General features: G+C 36.1%; 1 protein-coding gene across 5 annotated transcripts in view; it reads left to right on the forward strand.

Moving 5' to 3' along the window:
* The window catches only part of cdh24a (cadherin 24, type 2a), a 210,625-nt gene that overhangs the window by 124,470 nt on the left and 65,243 nt on the right, over positions 1-20,912 (forward strand). For all 5 annotated transcript variants that reach the window (XR_012398708.1, XM_021470042.3, XM_073939333.1 and 2 more), the window contains one exon: positions 3,755-3,922. Coding sequence is in view for 4 of the 5 variants with exons in the window: in XM_021470042.3 (XP_021325717.1) it covers positions 3,755-3,922 (168 nt within the window). In the remaining variant the exon portion in view is untranslated. The remainder of the gene's footprint in view (positions 1-3,754; positions 3,923-20,912) is intronic.

Consider the following 20,912-nt stretch of genomic DNA (forward strand, 5'->3'; position numbering starts at 1 on the left):
AAACCAAACCGAACCGTACCGTACCACTAAGTGGAAAAGGGCCATATGGTGGTATTACACACCTGGTTCAAAATGCACGCAAGCTCAGGTTGCCAGATTGACATCATCAACAGAAGTGTGCCTAACTGTCGAGCCTAAAGACTGATTTCAGGCTGATTTAAGTCATGTTCTAAATAAAAGCAACGGCTCTCGATAGAAGGAATATTTTCCATATAGTTCTTGTCCTAACCAACACCTCGCAGGGCTCGAAATTGCAACCATTTTGGTCGCATATGCACCCGAAATTTAATCTATGCGACCTCAAAATATATTTAGGAGCATATGTGCGACTGCATGTAATGTTGTAGTGCGACCTGTTTTGATTTATTTTTCTAAAAATGTGCTGAATCGCTCTTCCCTGCTGCTATATTGGCTCATATTAGCTGTCAATCATTGAAGGCTTTCCGCTGTCAGATGACAGGAGCTTTTGACCGCAGGAAATGCGACTGAAAAGTGAACAGTACACAGGTTTGCAAACCCCACCTAAAGTTACAAATAATGGCGCAGATGAGAGCGATCATGACATGTGGTGAATGTTGATCCACCTGCTGAGATCATTTGAGTGTTTTCGGAGAAGTTGCCCGAATCTCAATGCGATGCAAACACTGCATGTTCAACGCAAATGTCCGCTAAATGTGAAATCTAATACTGTACACATCATCGCCACCGAAGCTCGCCTTTACTAAGTTTACACTGAAACTGCGGCTCATAACAAAGAGCGGTATTGCGCCGATGGTCATCGCAAGAATCCTGCTCTGTCTGCTCATAAAGTGGGTCAGCTGACCCGCCTGCTTTCCACAAACACAGAGAAATGAAAATCACTGCATAATGAGACTGAGCATTTAAAATGACCCAAACCGAATTCAAAACTTTTAAAGCAGGGGTCACCAACCCTGTTCCTGAAGAGCTACCTTCCTGCACATTTCAGTTGCAACCCTGACCAAACACACCTGTTTGTAATTATCAAGTGCTGCTTTAGGTACTATTAATTGTTTCAGGTGTGTTTGATCAGGGTTGGGACTGAATTCTGCAGGAGGGTAGCTCTGCAGGAACAGGGTTGGTGACCCCTGTTTTAAAGAGTGATAGAATAGATGTATACTATTTTTCTATTTATTTACTGATGACTGCTTTGCAGCTTTCAGCATTGAATTAAATGATTTATTATAGTCTTTCCTTTGTTTTGTAGCAGAAATAATATTTATTAAATTGACATGCATATATAAACAATAGTGCAAAATAAATATTTCTTACTGCAATGCTTCAATTTTGTTTGATGCAAACCATACATTTATTTTTCATAAAGTAACAGACTTTTTATAGCAGATAATTCACATTCAAGCACATTCAAGGCAGCATGATGATGAGAAATGTAATTCATTGTAACTATTATTGTCATTTTCGTCATCATTAATATTTAATAGTTATTGGACATACATTTTCGAATTATTGCACACAAATATCTATGTATTCTCAGCATTAGTTTGATAGTTGTTTTTGTTTTTTGTTAGTCCTAATTGATGTTGCTTTAAAATAAAATAAATCCCTTAAAATACAATTTGCAATAATGCTCATTCATTTTGGTGGGTGCTCCTACATTTTTTTTTTTTTTTTGGTGCTCCTAAATTCTTTTTGGTGCCTACATAATTGAAGTTGGAAGCACCGGCGCTACCAAGTACCAAGTTAATTTCAAGCCCTGTCAAAAACTTACATACAGCACCTTTAATCTATCAGATTTTCTCAATTAGAAATAGAACAGACAACGAAATACACATTTTATTAAACGATTTTACTATATAATTGTCTTTACAACGTAATTTTCCTTATATAGTCTAATTGTCATTACAAATTAAAAGTAAACTAAAAGGAATCACTTGAAAGTATGGTTGGCTCATTAATTCATTCATTTTCTTTCCAGCTTAGTCCCTTTATTATTATGGGGTCACCACAGCGGAATGAACCGCCAACTTATCCAGCACATGCTTTATACAGCGGATGCCCTTCCAACAGCAACCCATCACTGAGAAACATCAATACACACTCATTCATTCACACACACACACACACACACACACACACACACACACACACACACACACACACACACACACACACACACACTACAGAAAATTTAGCTTAACCAATTCACCTATACCATGTCTTTGGATTGTGGGGGAAACCGGAGTATTCGAAGGAAACTCACGCGAACACAGGGAGAACATGCAAACTCCACATAGAAATGCCAACTACCCCAGCCGAGGCTCGAACCAGTGACCTTCTTGCTGTGAGGCGATCGTGCTACCCACTGCGCCACCGTGACACCCAATATGATTGGTTGTAGCCCCAAAATCATAAATCCTGACACGTTCCACACTGTACACATGAGAAACACATCTTCTGTTGGTTTCCTGAAAAATCTGGCATGGAGTATAAATGAATTCTCTTCTGAAGCAACATCATTGTTTTTAATCGCTGAAAATGATTAGGAAATTAACAAACATGATTTGAAAGTAATTCAGTAGCTCTCGAACAGTTGAAAGGGATTTGGTTTTAATACAATTTAATTCATTTTTTTGTTGTTCATTGAAGAGTTTATAATCCCTTCTGTTGACTACATTCTGTTGTTTTTAATGAGTAGACACTGTTGAATATTACTGACTGTGTTCTGTTGTGTTAATTAATAACAAAACTGGCACTTTCTTTTGTATTCTTTATTATTGCTTGCAGTATATTCTCCTAAAACTCCTGAGGAAAATACTCTGTTCAATTCAATTCAGTTCTTCTTTTTTCCATAGTGCTTTTACAAGGTACATTTAAACTTGTGTCAAAGCAGCTTGACATAGATGAAGTTCTTGTAAACTGAAACTGCTTCAGCAGTCAGCTGTTGACAATATAACACTGGATCACCAAACTTGTTCCTGGAGGGCCGGTGTCCTACAGATTTTAGCTCCAACCCTAATCAAACACACCTGAACAAGCTAATCAAGGTCTTACTAGGTATACTTGAAACATCCAGGCAGGTGTGTTGAGGCAATTTGGAGCTAAACCCTGCAGGGACACTGGCCCTCCAGGAACGAAATCGGTGACCCCTGACATATCAGATTCAGCATTTTGTTGGATTAAGCATTTTATAATATTCCGTGAGGCTCAGTGGTTAGCACTGTCACCTCACAGCATGAAGGTCGCTGGTTTGAGTCCCAGCTGGGTCAGTTGGCATTTCTGTGTGGAGTTTGCATGTTCTCCCAGTGTTGGAGTGGTTTGCTTCGGTTTCCCCAGAGTCCAAAGACATGCGCTATAGGTGAATTGGATGAGCTAAATTGGCCGTAATGTATGAGTGTGAAAGTGAGAGTGTCTATGGGTGTTTCCCAGCACTGGGTAGCAGCTGGAAGAGCATCTGCTGCGTAAAACATATGCTGGAGTAGTTAGCGGTTCATTCTGCTGTGGTGACCACTGATAAATAAGGGACTAAGCCTAGGGAAAGTTAATGAATGGATGAATGAAGCAAGAACGAGTGACTGTGCAATCCACTGGAGCCCGTCAGGTCTGTAATCAGGATGAAACTCAGGGCAGGACAGTGTGGGGTGTTCAGCGTGATTCTTTTTAATTCACTTCAGTTTAACCTAATTACCTTACTGGCAGGAAAGTCGCTCAGCAGTGCCGGAGCAGAGCGAGAATTGCTCTGAATGATCCATCTGTGTCTGTCTGTCTCTCTCTGCAGGGATCGTGCGCACGGCCGTGCCTGACATGGACAGAGAGGCTCAGGCTCAGTACCAGGTGGTGCTTCAGGCCAGAGACATGGGTGGCCATCAGGGGGGCCTGACAGGGACCACCACCATCACTGTGCACCTCAGTGACGTCAATGACAACCCACCTCGCTTCACCCAGAGTGAGTCACACAATCAGATCAGCTGCAGAACACTGACAAACACCAGGTCTGCTCTAGAATGACCTATTCTATTCTATTCTATTCTATTCTATTCTATTCTATTCTATTCTATTCTATTCTATTCTATTTTGTTATATTCTGTTCTATACTATTCTGTTCTATTTGGTCTATTCTATTCAATTAAAAAAAAATCTGCTGCTCCAGAACACTGACAAAACTGGGTATTATACAGTCTGTGTGTTCCAGACCCTGATTCACTGTTCTATTCTATTCTATTCTATTTTATTCTATTCTATTTAAGAGATCTGCTCCAGAACACTGACAACATTTTGTATTTTTCAGTCCTTATGTTCTAGTCTCTGATCCATTCTTCTGTTCTGTTCTTTTCTATTCTATTCTATCCTATTCTATTCTATTCTATTCCGTTCCGTTCCGTTCCATTCTATTCTATTCTATTCTATTCTATTCTATTCTATTCTATTCTATTCTATTCTATTCTATTCTATTCTGTTCTGTTCTGTTCTGTTCTGTTCTGTTCTTTTCTATTCTATTCTATTCTATTTTATTCCATTTTATTCAAGAGATCTGCTCTAGAACACTTACCACACTAGGTTTTATACAGTCTGTTCTATTATTTTCTGCTGTACTCTATTCTTTTCTATTCTATTCTATGCTATTCTATTCTATTCTATTCTATTCTATTCTATTCTATTCTATTCTATTCTATTCTATTCTATTCTGTTCTGTTCTATTCTATTCTATTTTATTCTGTTCTGTTCTGTTCTGTTCTTTTCTATTCTATTCTATTCTATTCTATTAAAGAATTCTGCTCTAGAACACATACCACACTAGGTTTTATACAGTCTGCTCTATTCTATTCTATTCTGTTCTATCCTGTTCTATTCTGTTCTATTCTATTCTATTCTGTTCTGTTCTGTTCTATTCTATTCTATTCTGTTCTTTTCTATTCTATTCTATTCTATTCTATTCTATTCTATTCTATTCTATTCTATTCTATTCTATTCTATTCAAGAGATCTGCTCTAGAACACTTACCACACTAGGTTTTATACAGTATGTTCAATTCTTTTCTGCTCTACTCTATTCTTTTCTGTTCTATTCTGTTCTATTCTATTCTATTCTATTCTATTCTATTCTATTCTATTCTATTCTATTCTATTCTATTCTATTCAAGGGATCTGCTTCACAACACTGACAACATTGGGTATTATACATTCTGTATGTTCCAGACTCTGATTCACTATTCTATTCTATTCTATTCTATTCTATTCTATTCTATTCTATTCTATTCTATACAAGAGATCTGCTCCAGAACACTTACTACACTAGGTTTTATGCTGTCTGTTTTTTATAGACTCTGATCCACTGTTCTGTTCTGTTCTGTTCTGTTTTATTCTATTCTACTAAAGAGATCAGCTCTGGAACACTGGCAACACAGGATATAATACAGTGTGTCTGTTGAGACTGATCCACCATTCTATTCTATTCTATTCTATTCTATTCTATTCTATTCTATTCTATTTAAGAGATCTGCTCCAGAACACTTACTACACTAGGTTTTATACAGTCCGTTTGTTCTAGACTCTGATCCACTGTTCTGTTCTGTTCTATTCTATTCCAGAATTCCAGAAAGTTTAAAGTGACACAAGCTGGAGTACAAAATAAAATGTTTGTTTCCACTGAAATAAAATGTTAAACTTAATGAAAGATGAATCAATGCCATAATGGTTCATCAAAGAATCCAGGCACTGGTCTCGTCTGATGTACTCTGCCATGTGTTCTAGCTGTATCCTATCGTCTAGAGTTCTCAGTTCTCTTCCAGTCAACTCTCCTCTATTTCTCATGCCCTTTATTTCCGAGAGCATAAACTGGATTCAATAGCCGTTTTGTTGTGTAGATCAAAGAGCGCTGGTGTGGCTCTTCATATCCCTGTCAGCATGCATGCCGTCCATTAGCCGCTCTAATGACACGCTGTGCACTTGTTTGCCAACATCACAAGTGCTGCTGTTTCAAGACTAACCAGCAGGCAAAGCAGGGATGTGGGCGTTCAGGTCTGTGCGTGTGTGACATGATGTAACCTTTTGAAACGTTCATGCTTTATTTCTCTTCTGCTTCAAAAATCCCCGTCCTCTTTTTCCTGACTGCACTTCTGTCCACTTGTTAGCCGCAGCGAGCTTATTATACGCCATCTATTCATGCAGCGGCTGCCGTCTCATTGCGGTAATTGATTGACAGCTCAGAGACGTGAGTGGCAGATTTGGAGACTGTAGGCACGATGGCAGATGCGTCTGCTGTATTATATTCTGTGATTGGTATGGTGTCTTATCAGTCGCACACTAGACAGTCGTGACGTACGCAATTATTTAGCCGCATAAATTTGCTCGCCGGTATGAATTGTTTGCAAGAGAGTAGTGCCCTAGAAATGTTGTTTACTGATGTTAGTTGAATTTTATGGCATTATAGTCTCTTGCATTCCTCAACGAAATGGACATGTAGCCCCCTTTCCCTATGGCGTTGGAAGGGCCATGAATTCTTATAAGTTAGATCGCTCTAATTTGTGTTTTAACCCCTAAAAGAAACTCCTAACCTCATACCAATTAATATATACAGTTGAAGTCAGAATTATTAGCCCCCTTCAAATTTCTTTCTTCTGTTTTTAAATATTTCCCAAATGATGTTCTGATAATATTTTTTCTTCTGGAAAAAGTCTTATTTGTTTTATTTAGGCTAGAATAAAAGTAGTTTTTTATTTTTTAAACAACATTTTTTAGCCCCTTGAGGCTGTATTTTTTCCCGATGACCTACAGAACAAACCACTGTTATACAATAACTTGCCTAATTACCCTAGCCTTCCTAGTTACCCTAATTAATCTAGTTAAGCCTTTAAATTTCACTTTAAGCTGTATAGAAGTATCTTGAAAAATATCTAGTAAAATATTGTTTACCCCTCTCAGGCTCAAATTAATTTTTAGACACAGGAAAAATCTGATATTTGAGGAAAATGATCATATGGCGTAGTACAGTACGATAGAATCCTGACGTTTTTTTTAGAGAGACCTTCACATGCAAGGCGTTCTGGAATGTTGCAGATTTGCAACATTTGCAACAATTTATTGTAGTTATATAATATTTTATTTGATAACAATTAAAATAGTAATATTTAATAGTAAAATAATATTAACATGTTTAGAAATTTAGTTTTAAATGAACTATAAGTGCACTATATGAACAAAAACAAGAATAACAAAGACTAGCTAACTACTTGTTTAACAGTGCAGTGTGCATATATAGCGTATATATAGACAAATGCGTGTATGTATGTATGTATGTATATATATATATATATATATATATATATATATATATATATATATATATATATATATATATATATATATATATATATATATATATGTGTGTGTGTGTATATGTATATATGTATGTATATATCTATATCTATATATCTATATATATATATATATATATATATATATATATATATATATATATATATATATATATATATATATATGTGTGTGTGTGTGTGTGTGTGTGTGTATATATGTATATATGTATGTATATATCTATATATATATATATATAAGCAAAAATATATCTTATATATCTTACGCTCCTCTGGCAGCGTTGGACATGACATCACACTGCTGACTCTCCTGTATTCCCTCGTGAACTGTAGTTCGGGTTCTGACGTGTTCCCTGTGCTCTGGTAAGACTAAACTGTTATTCAGTTTGCCCTTTGGGCAAAGGGGCAACTGTGTTTTACTGCCACTACAAACGGCAGCACAGAAACAGGCCTGCAACGGGGTTTAGTTCATTTTTGCAGTGTTGCAGATTTGCAACATTTTAGTTAGTGTTGCAGATTTGCAAGATTGGCCCAGTGTGGTAATTAGACACTGACGACTGAATATGATATGAAAAATATTTTTTTTATACAACTTTTCAAACAATGTAACATTGTTTTTTAGTGGCAGAACAACAACAAAACAATATGGGATCCAATATCTCAAATCCTCATTGAGTAGGTCATGTTTCCAAGTCACTTTGTCATGTGGTACTCCAAGAAAATTTTTATTTTGTGTGTCATCTGGTGAGCAAGTGGGGAAACTGTTTGTTGCAAATGGACAACCAAGTCCTGCAGTGGTACTTCTGAGTAAAAAAAACTCATAAAATATGTATCTGGAGTAATAAGGTGATTCATTTTTTACTGTTGCAAATCTGCAACGCCTGCCTTAAGAGGGTTACTGTCATCATGGCAAAGATAAAATAAATCAGTTATTAGTAATGAGTTATTAAATCTATTATGATTAGAAATGTGTTGAAAAAAAAAGTCTTCTCTCCGTTAAACAAAAATTCGGGAAAAAAATTTACAAGCGGTCTAATAATTCAGGGGGGCTAATAATTCTGACTTCAACTGTATAATAAACACAACCAATATGGTACAAAATACTTTTCTGAATTTACTTAAATACAATTACACAAACAAAGATATGCAAACAAAAGAAATGAAGGTTTGTTTTAAAATCAAGCATTTCGTTCTCCTTCTTTCAAACTCAAATAAACAGCAAAATCAACAGTTCATTTAGAAAAATCCAAAAATAGTCCATATAAAATGAATGAAAAATGAACTAAACCCCGTTGCAGGCCTGTTTCTGTGCTGCCGTTTGTTGTGGCAGTAAAACACAGTTGCCCCTTCGCCCAAAGGGCAAACTAAATAACAGTTTACTCTTACCAGAGCACAGGGAACACGTCAGAACCCGAACTACAGTTCACGAGGGAATAGAGGAGAGTCAGCAGTGTGATGTCATGTCCAACGCTGCCAGAGGAGCCACTGAGGTATCCAGGTTTCTCAGGGCACCTGGAAGTTAAAATGTCAACAGTGTTACTGGTTAAAATCTAAATTGGTGATGAGGTCTTAAAATCTTTGCAAAGAGTCCTAAAAAAGGTTAAAAAGGTAATAAATCTGATGCCTGAGTATACTCTCTTTTTTTGTCTATGCTATTTTGCTTATATATATATATATATATATATATATATATATATATATATATATATATATATATATATATATACGCATTTGTCTATATATACGCTATATATGCACACTGCACTGTTAAACAAGTACTACTTTAGCTAGTCTTTGTTTTTCTTGTTTTTGTTCATATAGTGCACTTATAGTTCATTTAAAACTAAATTTCTAAACATGTTAATATTATTTTACTATTAAATATGACTATTTTAATTGTTATCAAATAAAATATTATATAACTACAATAAATTGTATATTTTAAGACCAAAGAAACACTAACAAACAGTTAAGAAGAACAAAAATAAAAACATTTGCACCTAAAATAAATAAAATGCAGATTTTTTGGCCAAAAAAATGGCTAAACAAATTGCCTAAATGGCAAAAACTGAAATAAAAATAAAGCATTAGGCTTAGTTGTTTAAATTAATAAAGTGTAATAAACACAATTTTGCTGATTGAATATTTCATTGTATGTGTTGCGCTTCAGTGTGCAGTTTTGCTTCCTGAACTGATCTGTAATCAGAATCAAACCATCTGTTGTTTTCATTTGTCTTATAGAATTTGAAAAGAAATGATCTTTCATAATTGATATTTACATATTTTTACACGACTGATTGCCTTGATTCTGCATATGCTAGTTTTTATATATAGCTGTTGCCTTTTTGAGCATCTTGAAATGCTTGGATCTCTACATCGAGAAGCTGTGGGCTGAAGCAGAAGCGTGCAGTGCATGATGGGAAACTAAAGAACTTACATGACCTGGATGACAAATCAGACTCCTAAAACTACCACAAAATGCTCAAACAGTCAGTGATGCTCCAGGAAGCGATTTACTAAATGTGTGTTTTTGAGCAGGATGATAAATTGATGGATTAATGGGATTAATGAACAAAATATTTTTAGGTTTGTTAAATCATTTTCTTTTTTTATTGCAATTCAATATTAGCCTCATAGCTTTGCGATTAAAGCAAACTGATTGGTCTTCACGCCAGAAACTAACTTATTTACAATCCTAAATAAGCGCATCCAATTAGAGTAACCGATTAGATTTTACGATGATGATTTATAATGAATTACACTCACCGGCCTCTTTATTAGGAACACCTGTCCAACTGCTTCTTAATGCAAATTTCTAATCAGCCAATTACATGGCAGCATCTCAATGCATTTAGGCATGTAGACATGGGGTCCGTTCTTCGTACGTGGATTACTCAGTAAGCTGGATTTGGTTATTGACGATTTGACACGATCCAGGATGGTTTCGTTCTTCAAAACTGATCCGAGAATTGATGTCATAGCAACAGTTCTGTTAGCTCAAACCTGGCCGGGAGCAGGTTCAATTCATATAAACAGGATTGGATCGGGTGAGTTCAAGCTAAGATAATACAGAAAGTATGTACCGAATGCTGGTATTTTCCTACATTAGTTGTTATATACACTTGGGAAAATAGTAAATATTTTTTAAACTATATATATATATATATATATATATATATATATATATATATATATATATATATATATATATATATATATATATATACATAAAGTTATAGTTATTAATAAAATAAATAAAATTATATATATATTAATAAAATTTATCTAATCTGCACCAACGAAATGAAAGTACAAAGACTGCCACCTGGTGGTGCAAAGAGAAAACTTATTGATATAAACTCTTTAGATCGCTTAAGTACAATTTGTGTATGATAATAGACATGCACAATAGGTGACTTTTTCGAAAAGCAATAATACATATGCAGTCATGAACATGTTTTGACAGTTTTTATGACGGTGATGCTTCATAAAAGTTGCTGACGCCTTTACCAATATCAAAATGCTTTTGTAAACATCCAGTTATTCTTTACACCAGTGGTTTTAAAACTTTTTTTATCAAGTACCACCTCAGAAAAAGTTGTTTCTCCAAGTACCACCCTAATGACCAGTATTAAAATACGTAGCGTAGGAGGCCCAGTAAAGCAGCAACAGCTCTGCACAGTTTAAAAACGTGGCAGTTCATCCAGACAATTTATTCTGATTCGCCAACTTGTTTGAAGAACCAAATTAGCCAGAGATCAGTTATCAAGATTAACAGATCCAGGATCTGCCAAATTATCTTAGATCATTTTAGTGAGGTACAAAGAACGGACCCCTGGTCAAGACGATCTGCTGCAGTTTGTGTGTGTAAATGTGTGTGTGTGTGTGTGTATATATATAAATATATATATAAACTATATATAAACTCAGAGGGTCCGGTAATGTAATGCTTCAAGTAATTTAAAACGAAGAAGAAAAAGTGTAAAAATGCTCAGGCATGTGTCTTTTTTATCCCATTATCCAAATTTTAATTAGTCATTTACTGCTTCTACGCTGGATTATTTAAGCACGTCCAAGTGGGTCATGCACATATTTTAATTTTTAATGTTAGTGGAGCAGGACTGGGTGTTAATGAAGTTTTTATATTATGATTTTCACTTGACATGCAAAACTTTATAAACTTTATAGACCAAAACAAAGTGAACTAAGTGAATTAAGCACAAAGTGTAATTAAATGATTTTTAAAATGTGCAGGAATCGACAAATGGAACTAATCTTATAACCCGAGCTCAGTTTGGATCGCCTCATTAATAACAGCAGCCACCGGTGCTGATTAGTCTAAAAGAAACACTTTTTAATTCTCTCAAAAAGAAAACTAAATTTGAAATCATATTGTAAACCTAATAAAAATGCTTTACTATTTCATGTCAAATGCAAATATACCCTCACTGGCCACTTTATTAGGTACACCTTACTATTACCAGGTTGGACCCCCTTTTGCCTTCAGAACTGCCTTAATCCTCTGTGGCAAAAATTCAACAAGGTACTGAAAATATTCCTGAGAGATTTGCTCCATATTGACATGATAGCATCATGCAGTTGCTGCACATCCATGGTGCGAATCTTAGGTTTCACCACATGCCATTGGTGCTCTATTGCAGTGGTTCCCAACCTTTTTCTTTGGGGCCCCCCCCCCATGAACATATACAAACATTGGAGCCCCCCCACCATATAAATACACACGCACGCACATACATATGTACTGTGTGTGTGTGTATATATATATATATATATATATATGTGTGTGTGTGTGTGTGTGTTTGTGTAATATTAATATATAGTAATATGTATAGAAAATATTAATTAATCAGTTTTAACTTGTCTTGGCCTTCAATAAAACCAAAATTTAGGTAGGCTTTGTCATACTGTCTAATCTTTTTCTTCGCCTCTGAAGAATCACTGCATTTACGTTTGTCTGCCATTTTTGTTTTGATTTTGCCTTTACGACACGTTGACAAGCAGATTGCGCGAGTGAGCAAAATTTAAATAATTATTTAAAGTTATTTATTTTAATTATTTTCACTATTATGTTGGAATTTTAAGCATGCGTTTAGATTTTTATTTATTTTTTTGGTACTTAAAAATACATATATAATAGTAGGGCTGCTCGATTTTGGGAAAAATCATAATCACGATTATTTTGGTCATAATTGTAATCACGATTATTCAAAACCATTGCCAGTTAAAGTCAAAATTATTAGCTCTCCTGAGATTTTTTTTTTTTTATAAATATTTCCCAAATTATGTTTAACAGAGCAAGGAATTTTAACAGCATTTCCTATATTATTTTTTCTTCTATTTGTTTTATTTTAGCTAGAATAAAGAAAGGTTTAAATATTTTTAAACCAATTTAAGGTCAATATTATTAGCCCCCTTAAGCAATATATGTTTTTGATTGTCTGCAGAATAAACTACTGTTATAATGACTTGCCTTATTACTCTAATTAAGCCTTTGAACTGCACTTTAATCTGAATGCTTGTATTTTGAAAAATATCTAGTAAAATATTATGTGTGTTGTCATTATAGCAAAGACAAAAAGAAATCAGTAATTAGAAATGAGATATCAAAACTATTATGTTTAGAAATAAGTTAATAAAATATTCTTTCCATGAAACAGAAATTGGACAGGAAAAGGTTTGCTAATATTCAAAAGGGCTAATAATTCTGACTTCAAGTGTATACATACAGTTATTTAGAGGGTTTTCTCGTTATGTTTGTTTAATAATGATAAAAACAGGCGGCAGCGGGAATATTTCGCGCTGTCTCTTTAATGGTTTCTCTTTCACGTCTTTTGATCCTCAACTCGTTTGTTTATTACACAAATGAGGGTTAATGTACATAATCACTAAACACTGCGTTTTGACACCTATTTGACCATTAAAGTGCTTACGTTAAGATGACTAGATGTCTGCGCTACTCTGCTCGTCTCAGTGTGTGAATGAGAGTGAATGCTGACCGGCCGCATATGCTTCTGACTGCGTGATCGTGCTGCACACACACACATAAGCTTTTTCGCGCTTTTAAGAGCCATTTAAGAGCGTGTACAACTGGAACGTGGCAAAATATGATGCAATAATCATTTATCTCGATTAATGCTTTTTTTATAATCGTTTGAAACCGAAATCTAAATCGGATATTCGATTAATTGCAAAGCCCTTTATAATAGTGGAGCATTTTTATGCCTTTTTCTACCTCAATACTTATCCTCTTCCGCGCCCCCCCTGTGAACTCTAGCGCCCCCCTTAGGGGGGCGCGGACCCCAGGTTGGGAACCACTGCTCTATTGGATCGAGATATGGTGACTGTGGAGGCCAGTGAATTTATTTTCATGTTCAAGAAACCAGTCTGAGATGATTCACGCTTTATGACGTTATCCTGTTGCGCGTTATCCTGCTGGAAGTAGCCATGAGAAGATGGGTACACTGTGGTACCAATGGCAGACAGCCCTAGTTGGGAAAATTAATTTTTGGGGTTAGGGATGCGGTGGAGATGGGTGTGTGACCAGGCGGGAGACGCACAATTTCCGGGAGATTATCATTTGTTTGCGGGCATCCTGGAGTCTCTATGCATTTGCAGGATACTCCCGCAACTTCTGGGAGACTTGGGATGTCTGTAATGGGCCCAAAGTGTGCCAAGAAAATATCCCCCACACCATTAAACCACCACCAGCCTGAACCATTAATACAAGGCAGGATGGATCCATGCTTTCATGTTGTTGATGCCAAATTCCGACCCCACCATCCGAATGTTGCTGCAGATATCGAGACTCATCAGACTAGGCAATGTTTTTCCAATCTTCTATTATCTAATTTTGGTGAGCGTGTGTGAATTGTAGCCTCAGTTTCCTGTACTTAGCTGACAGGAGTGCCACCCGTTGTTGTCTTCTGCTGCTGTAGACCATCTGGCTCAACGTTGGACGTGTTGTGCGTTCAGAGATGCTCTTCTGCAGACCTCGGTTGTAACGAGTGGTTATTTGAGTTACTGTTGCCTTTCTATCAGCTGGAACCAGTCTGGCCATTCTCCTCTGACCTCTGGCATCAACAAGGCATTTGTGCTCAAGTCAAGTGCGCCCCATCCTCTGTAAACCCTAGAGATGGTTGTGCATGAAAATACTCCGTTTCTGAAATACTCAGACCAGCCCGTCTAGCACCATGCCACGCTCAAAGTCACCTAAATCACCTTTCTTCCCCATTCTGATGCTCGGTTAGAACTGCTGCAGATCGTCTTGATCATGTCTACATGCCTAAATGCGTTGAGTTGCTGGCATGTGATTGGCTGGTTAGATATTCTCGTTAAGGAGCAGTTGGACAGGTGTACCTAATAAAGTGGCCGTTGAGTGTACTTTCTACGTGAATTTATGTTTTGAGATTTTACTTCAGACGCTGCCGTTTCTCAAATCTGGGTTACAGTGGGAACGTTGTTTTTAGGAGTGTATTTGTAAGAGCACGTAAAAACAGGTTGACGGAGCGATATCGGTTTATGCATGTTGATCCTCCTCGGCGATACTCCCAGTGACCGTCTTCACCTCCCATCGAGCTTTTCCCTCATCCGCTGTGCTTGTGCTGTGAATGCTGTTGTGCGGGTGTGGATTTGAGTCTGGACTCTCGGTTGTGAAAAGTGCGGTGAATCCCTCAAAACAAGCCTTGTGTCCAGTGACCCGTGAACCGTGACCATTTCATTCGCTCGCCAAGTGCTAAAAACCTCTTTGAAGGAGAGATATGAAAGTGCGGTTTGGTGTCTCGGGCCGGTGTGTGTACGTGTGTATGAAATATTTGATGATGTCCATGAAGATAAGAGGATTGCGCTGCTTGTGTGTGTGTGCGTGCGCGAGGTATCAAAGTTGGAGAGGTGAGTGTGAGTGACGGTGGATTTGATAAGGCTTATGGGTTTCTGTCAGTCCATATCCGTCGACTTTAATAAATGCTGGTTTGTGTGTGTATGTGTGTGCATGTGTGAGTAAACAGAGCCTGAAGCTGGAATCGCCTCTGAGTAAGGCTGACTGGGACTCGGAAGTCAATGTGGCCATCGAGTTCACAATTCAGCTTGTTAAGGTGATATAAATGGCAGTACAGAACTGCTCAGGGTTTTTCTACAACACCAGCATAAGCGGATATTGATACTCTTGGATTCGAGGAGGAGAAGCGTGATTTTTTTTTTTTTTAAATATGGTCTAACGAAGTCTGCAGCATACAATGTTGCCTTGCATGAAAAGGCGTCTGTGTTATTAGAAAACTGCAGGCTTATGATTTTGTTTTAAATTGTAAAATAAACTAGAATCCTAAAAGTAGAACCATGTTTTGTTACTTAAATAAACAGCACAGGCTCTTTGTGAAAACTTACCCCTGTATGCATTTGTGGAGAGCGGAAGTTATGCATCCAGAGCTACATATGGCAGCATTTCGTCTTTAAATTGAATGCTACGGGACGGAATCATGCGGCTGATGGCTTCTGTTCGTGCTGACAAGCTGACCGCTTACCTTCGTATGGATGGCTTTTCCGCTGTTACCAGCTTGCCCAGTAGCTCGCCATGTACATTGGCGGACTTGGGATGCAGAGAAGAGTTGACCACAACGACTGGGTTTAAGTTTTTTTTTTTTTTTTTTTGAAGGACATCCTGGTATTTTTAACAACCAAAGAGAGTCAGGACCTTGGTTTAACATCTTATCCGAAAGTCGGTGCTTACTGAGCAGTCCCCATCAATTTTATTTAGTTTAGCTTTATTTTATTTTATTTTGTTATAAAAGAAGGACCGTCTTTGTTTCATTTTGTTTTTATTTATTTAATTTTTTTGTACAGAATGATTGTTTTAAATTGTAAAATAAACCGAAATCCTAAAAGTATAACCTGGTTTTTCTTTCACTCATCTTAGATGAGTGTCAAGGATTAGTTTATCTTTGTTGATGCAAGCGTTGATTTTATTATTTATTTAATTTAAATTAATTTAACTGACCGTTTAGAATGATTCTACTTTTATTTTTAAAATCATAAAATAAGAACGAGGATTGTTTGATTGATTTTAAATTGAACGTAAATGTATGATTAGAATTATTTTGTTTTTAATTGTAAAATAAACTAGAATCATAAAATAAATTTGTTTTATTTTATTTAACTGTTTCGATTTTTTTATTGTAAAATACTCAAATCGTAAAAATAGTTTGTTACTCGAGGAAATGTCTGTTTTTTCTGTTTTAGCTTTTAATTATTTTTATATTTTACGTAATTCAATTGTAGGTTTGGAATCATTTTATATTTGATTGTAAAATAAATTACAATCATAAAGGATTAAATTTGTTTTATTTTTTATTTAATTTAATCGTATGTTAAGAATGTTTTTATTTTAAAACAAACTAAAATCAGTCAAAAAAAACATGTTTTTATTTTACTTTATTATATTAAATTGTATGTTTTGAATGATTAAATTTTTAATTGTAAATTAAACTAAAATCTTAAAATAGGACCATGTTGGTTTTACTCAAAATAAACGTCAAGGATTTTTGTTTTCTCAAATCCCATGTAAGACTTACCTAATAATAAAATGTATAAAACACCATCAATAAATATTTGTTTTAAATATCATAATACTTGTAAAGTGAGGATTGATCTGATGTTTATCTTTTTATTTATTTATTTATTTTGTAAACACTTTTAGCAAAATTGAAATAAATACAAAATATAAAAATAAAAACATCCACATTTTTTATTCTAATTAAAGTAGTCTCTAAGGGATAATACAATGCAGTTTTATTTTATTTCTTTTAAATGTTGAATTGTATTGTTTTAGCATAGATTTTCTATATATGTATACCATGTATTACAAAAAAGACACGCATTGAATTATAATAATAATAACAGCAGACCTCGCTGCCGTATAAAACATAGAGCGTGAAAACAAAATCAGTGGAAAAACACACCTATGCAATGCTTTCCAGACAAAAAGCCAGAGATGCTAACAAACAGATTTCCCTCTCTTGTTGTTTGTGTGTGATCGTGCGAGCTCTTGAAAGCCGGGTTTGTCTAAAGCGACTGAAGTTTACAGGAAAGATTAGACTGCTCATGTTTGCCTGAATTGCCGGGTTTGGTTCCGGAGCGTCGCTTTTCTGCTCGTTTTCCACCTCGTTAGTCTGAAACAAGGAAACACGCTGCACTGTTTACAACAACAAAGACGCAGAGAAGACTCTTTCTCCTCTCAGGAACCCTGAAATCAAAATTGGAGTTCTTGTGGCATTAGCTGTGTGTTTGTCAGCTGCTTAGCTAGTGTCGCTGCTCTTTTACAGACATTCATTTACTTTCCACAGCAGAATGAACTGCCAACTTATTCAGAATATGTTTTACACAGCGGATGCCTTTCTAGCTGCAGTTCAGTACTGGGAAACACACATACACTACGGCCAATTAGGCTTACCCAATTCACCTATAGTGCATGTCTTTGGACTGTGGGGGAAACTGGTGCACCTGAAGGAAACCCACGCCAACACCGTGAGAACATGCAAACTCCACAATGAAATGCGAACCAGCAACCTTCTTGCTGTGAGGTGACAGTGCTAACCACTGAGCCACCGTGGAGCCCTCTTTAGCAATGGTGAAAACAGATTAGTTGGTGTGATTTAGGAAATACATGTATTCTAGCAATAGCAGTGTGATAAAACATGTTAGCCGTGTATCAAAACATGTTACCAACATGCTAATGTATGTCAGTGTAGTGTCTGAACATAGTAACAGCGTGTTGTTTTGGATGCACAGCGTGCACTGTGGTGTATTGTAGAATTTACCCTAGTATTGAAGAAAAAAATATTTCTTTCTTTCTTTCCTTCTTTCTGTTTGTTTGTTTGTTTATCTGTCTGTCCATCCAACCATCCATCCCTAACCCTGTCCACCCATCCATCCATTCATTCCTTTCTTTCTGTCCATTCGTCTGTTCACCTATCTTTTTTTGTCCGTCTGTCTGTTCTTTCTTTCTTTCTTTCTTTCTTTCTTTCTTTCTTTCTTTCTTTCTTTCTTTCTTTCTTTCTTTTTCTATTTAATTTTTTATCTGTCTGTGTCCATCCAATCATCCATCTATCTCTCCATCCATCCATCCATCTATTCATCTATCTTTCTTTTCATTTGTCTGTCCACTGTTCTTTCTTTCCATCTGTCCATGCATCTGTCAGATGGTCTTTCTTCCATCCATCTCTCTGTTAATCTTTCTTTCTGTCAAATCAAAAACTCTTGTTGATTTTAGGTTTTTTAAAGCTATGGATGATCTTACTTCTTTTGACTTGATGTGGTGTTATTCCGGTGCTCTGTGTGAGCTTTATGAAAATGAGTTGGTCTTTGCTCCCATTTTGGATTAATTTATTTCTTTTTTCTCACTTTTTTGTGAGTTGATTGTTTGAATAATGTATTAATGTTTTTGTAATAAAGTGTTGTGAAAATTAAAAATTAATCTTTCTTTCTTTCTATCTTTCTTTTTTTCTTTCTTTCTTTCTTTCTTTCTTTCTTTCTTTCTTTCTTTCTTTCTTTCTTTCTTTCTTTCCTTTTTCTGTCCATCTTTCTGTCTGTCTTTCTTTCCATTTTTCATCTGTCTGTCTGTCCATCCAGCCAACCATCCATCCAGCCAGCCAGCCAACCATCCATCCATCCATCCATCCATCCATCCATCCATCCATCCATCCATCCATCCATCCATCCATCCATCCATCCATCCATCCATCCATCCATCCATCTCTTTCTTTCTTTCTTTCTTTCTTTCTTTCTTTCTTTCTTTCTTTCTTTCTTTCTTTCTTTCTTTCTTTCTTTCTTTCTTTCTTTCTTTCTTTCTTTCTTTCTTTCTTTCTGTTCATCCATGCATCTCTTAGTTGGCCTTTCTTTTGTCCATTTATGCATCTGTCTGTCGGTCTTTCTTTCAGTGTGTCTGTCCAACCAACCATCCATACTTTCATCCATCCTTTTCTTTATTTTCTGTCCATCTTTGTTTCGATCTGTCCGTCTATCTATATGTTGGTGTTTCTTTTTATATATCTGTATATTTTTCTTTCTTTCGTTTATCTGTTCATCCATCTATTGGTCTTTCTTTCTTTCTTTCTTTCTTTCTTTCTTTCTTTTTTTCTTTCTTTCTTTCTTTCTTTCTTCCATCCATCTATTTATCTATCCTTCTTTTCGGTTGTCTGTCTACTGTTTTGTACTGTTTGTCTGTGTACTGTTTTTCCATTTCCACATGCATCTGTGAGTTGGTATTTCTTTCTTCCTTTCTTTCTTTCTTTCTTTCTTTCTTTCTTTCTTTCTTTCTTTCTTTCTTTCTTTCTTTCTTTCTTTCTTTCTTTCTTTCTTTCTTTCTTTCTTTCTTTCTTTCTTTCTTCCTTTCTTTCTTTCTTTCTTTCTTTTTTATGTTTGTTTGTTCGTTTGTCTGTCCAACCATCTATCCCTTTCTTTTTTCTTTCCTTCTGTCCATCCAAATGTTCTTCGGTCTTTTTATCTGTCTGTCCACTTTTCTATCTATCTATCTATCTATCTATCTATCTATCTATCTATCTATCTATCTATCTATCTATCTATCTATCTATCTATCTATCTATCTATCTATCTATCTATCTATCTATCTATCTATCTATCATCATCATCTGTCTGTCTGTCTATCTATCTGTCTATCTGCCTATCTGTCCCTTTATTTCCATCCATCCATCCATCCATCCATCCATCCATCCATCCATCCATCCATCCATCCATTTCTTCCTTTCTGTCAATCTATCTTTCTTTACTTTTTTCTTTCTTTCCGTCCATCTTTCTTTCTTTCTTTCGGCCCATTTAACTGTCTGTCCAACTATCCATCCATCCATCTATCACTTTCTTTCTGTCCATCCATCCATCCCTTTCTTTTATTCATCTATTTTGTTTTTGTCCATCTAGCTGTTCTTCTGTCTTACTTTCTTTCCATCTGTCCGTCTTTCATCTTCCTTCCATCTGCCCATCTTTTATCTGTCTGTCCATCACTCACCTGTTCGTCTATCTGTCTTTTTTTCATCCATCTATCCTTCTATCTTTCTTTCCGTCCATCTATCCCTCCATCGTTCTCTCTTTCTGTCCATTCATCTATCTGTCTGTTGGTCGACTTTAAACATTTACAATAATTCACTATAGGTTTACTTTTATATTTGGGTTGGCCCTTAGTAAGCCTGCATGGCCAAGCAGCTACAGTATTATACCGCATATCATGATTATAAATTAGATGATGGTGCTGACAATACCAGTGACTGTTTTTTTACGCTGGAGATGATGATAATCTGCGTTACGTCTAATTTAGGGGGCTTCGGCCTGTCTGCACAGTGGCACAGATTCAATCCGCCCTTCCCCACGGATTCTCTCTTCAAAATCCACGCGATTAATATTTCATTTAAAGTTCAGAGCTTTCTGCATCAGTACGCAGCAAAAAAAATCACAGCTGAAAAATACAGCTCGGAGACGCACAATACATCTCTTCCACCCGCTCCCTCCTTTCCTCCTACACGAACACGCGCTTTTTCTGCCTGTCTTTCACTCTTCCTTTCTTTCCTGCAGCCTCCTGTTCTCT

Source organism: Danio rerio, chromosome 23, assembly GCF_049306965.1.
Source record: "Danio rerio strain Tuebingen ecotype United States chromosome 23, GRCz12tu, whole genome shotgun sequence".
NCBI classification, from domain to species: Eukaryota; Metazoa; Chordata; class Actinopteri; order Cypriniformes; family Danionidae; genus Danio; species Danio rerio.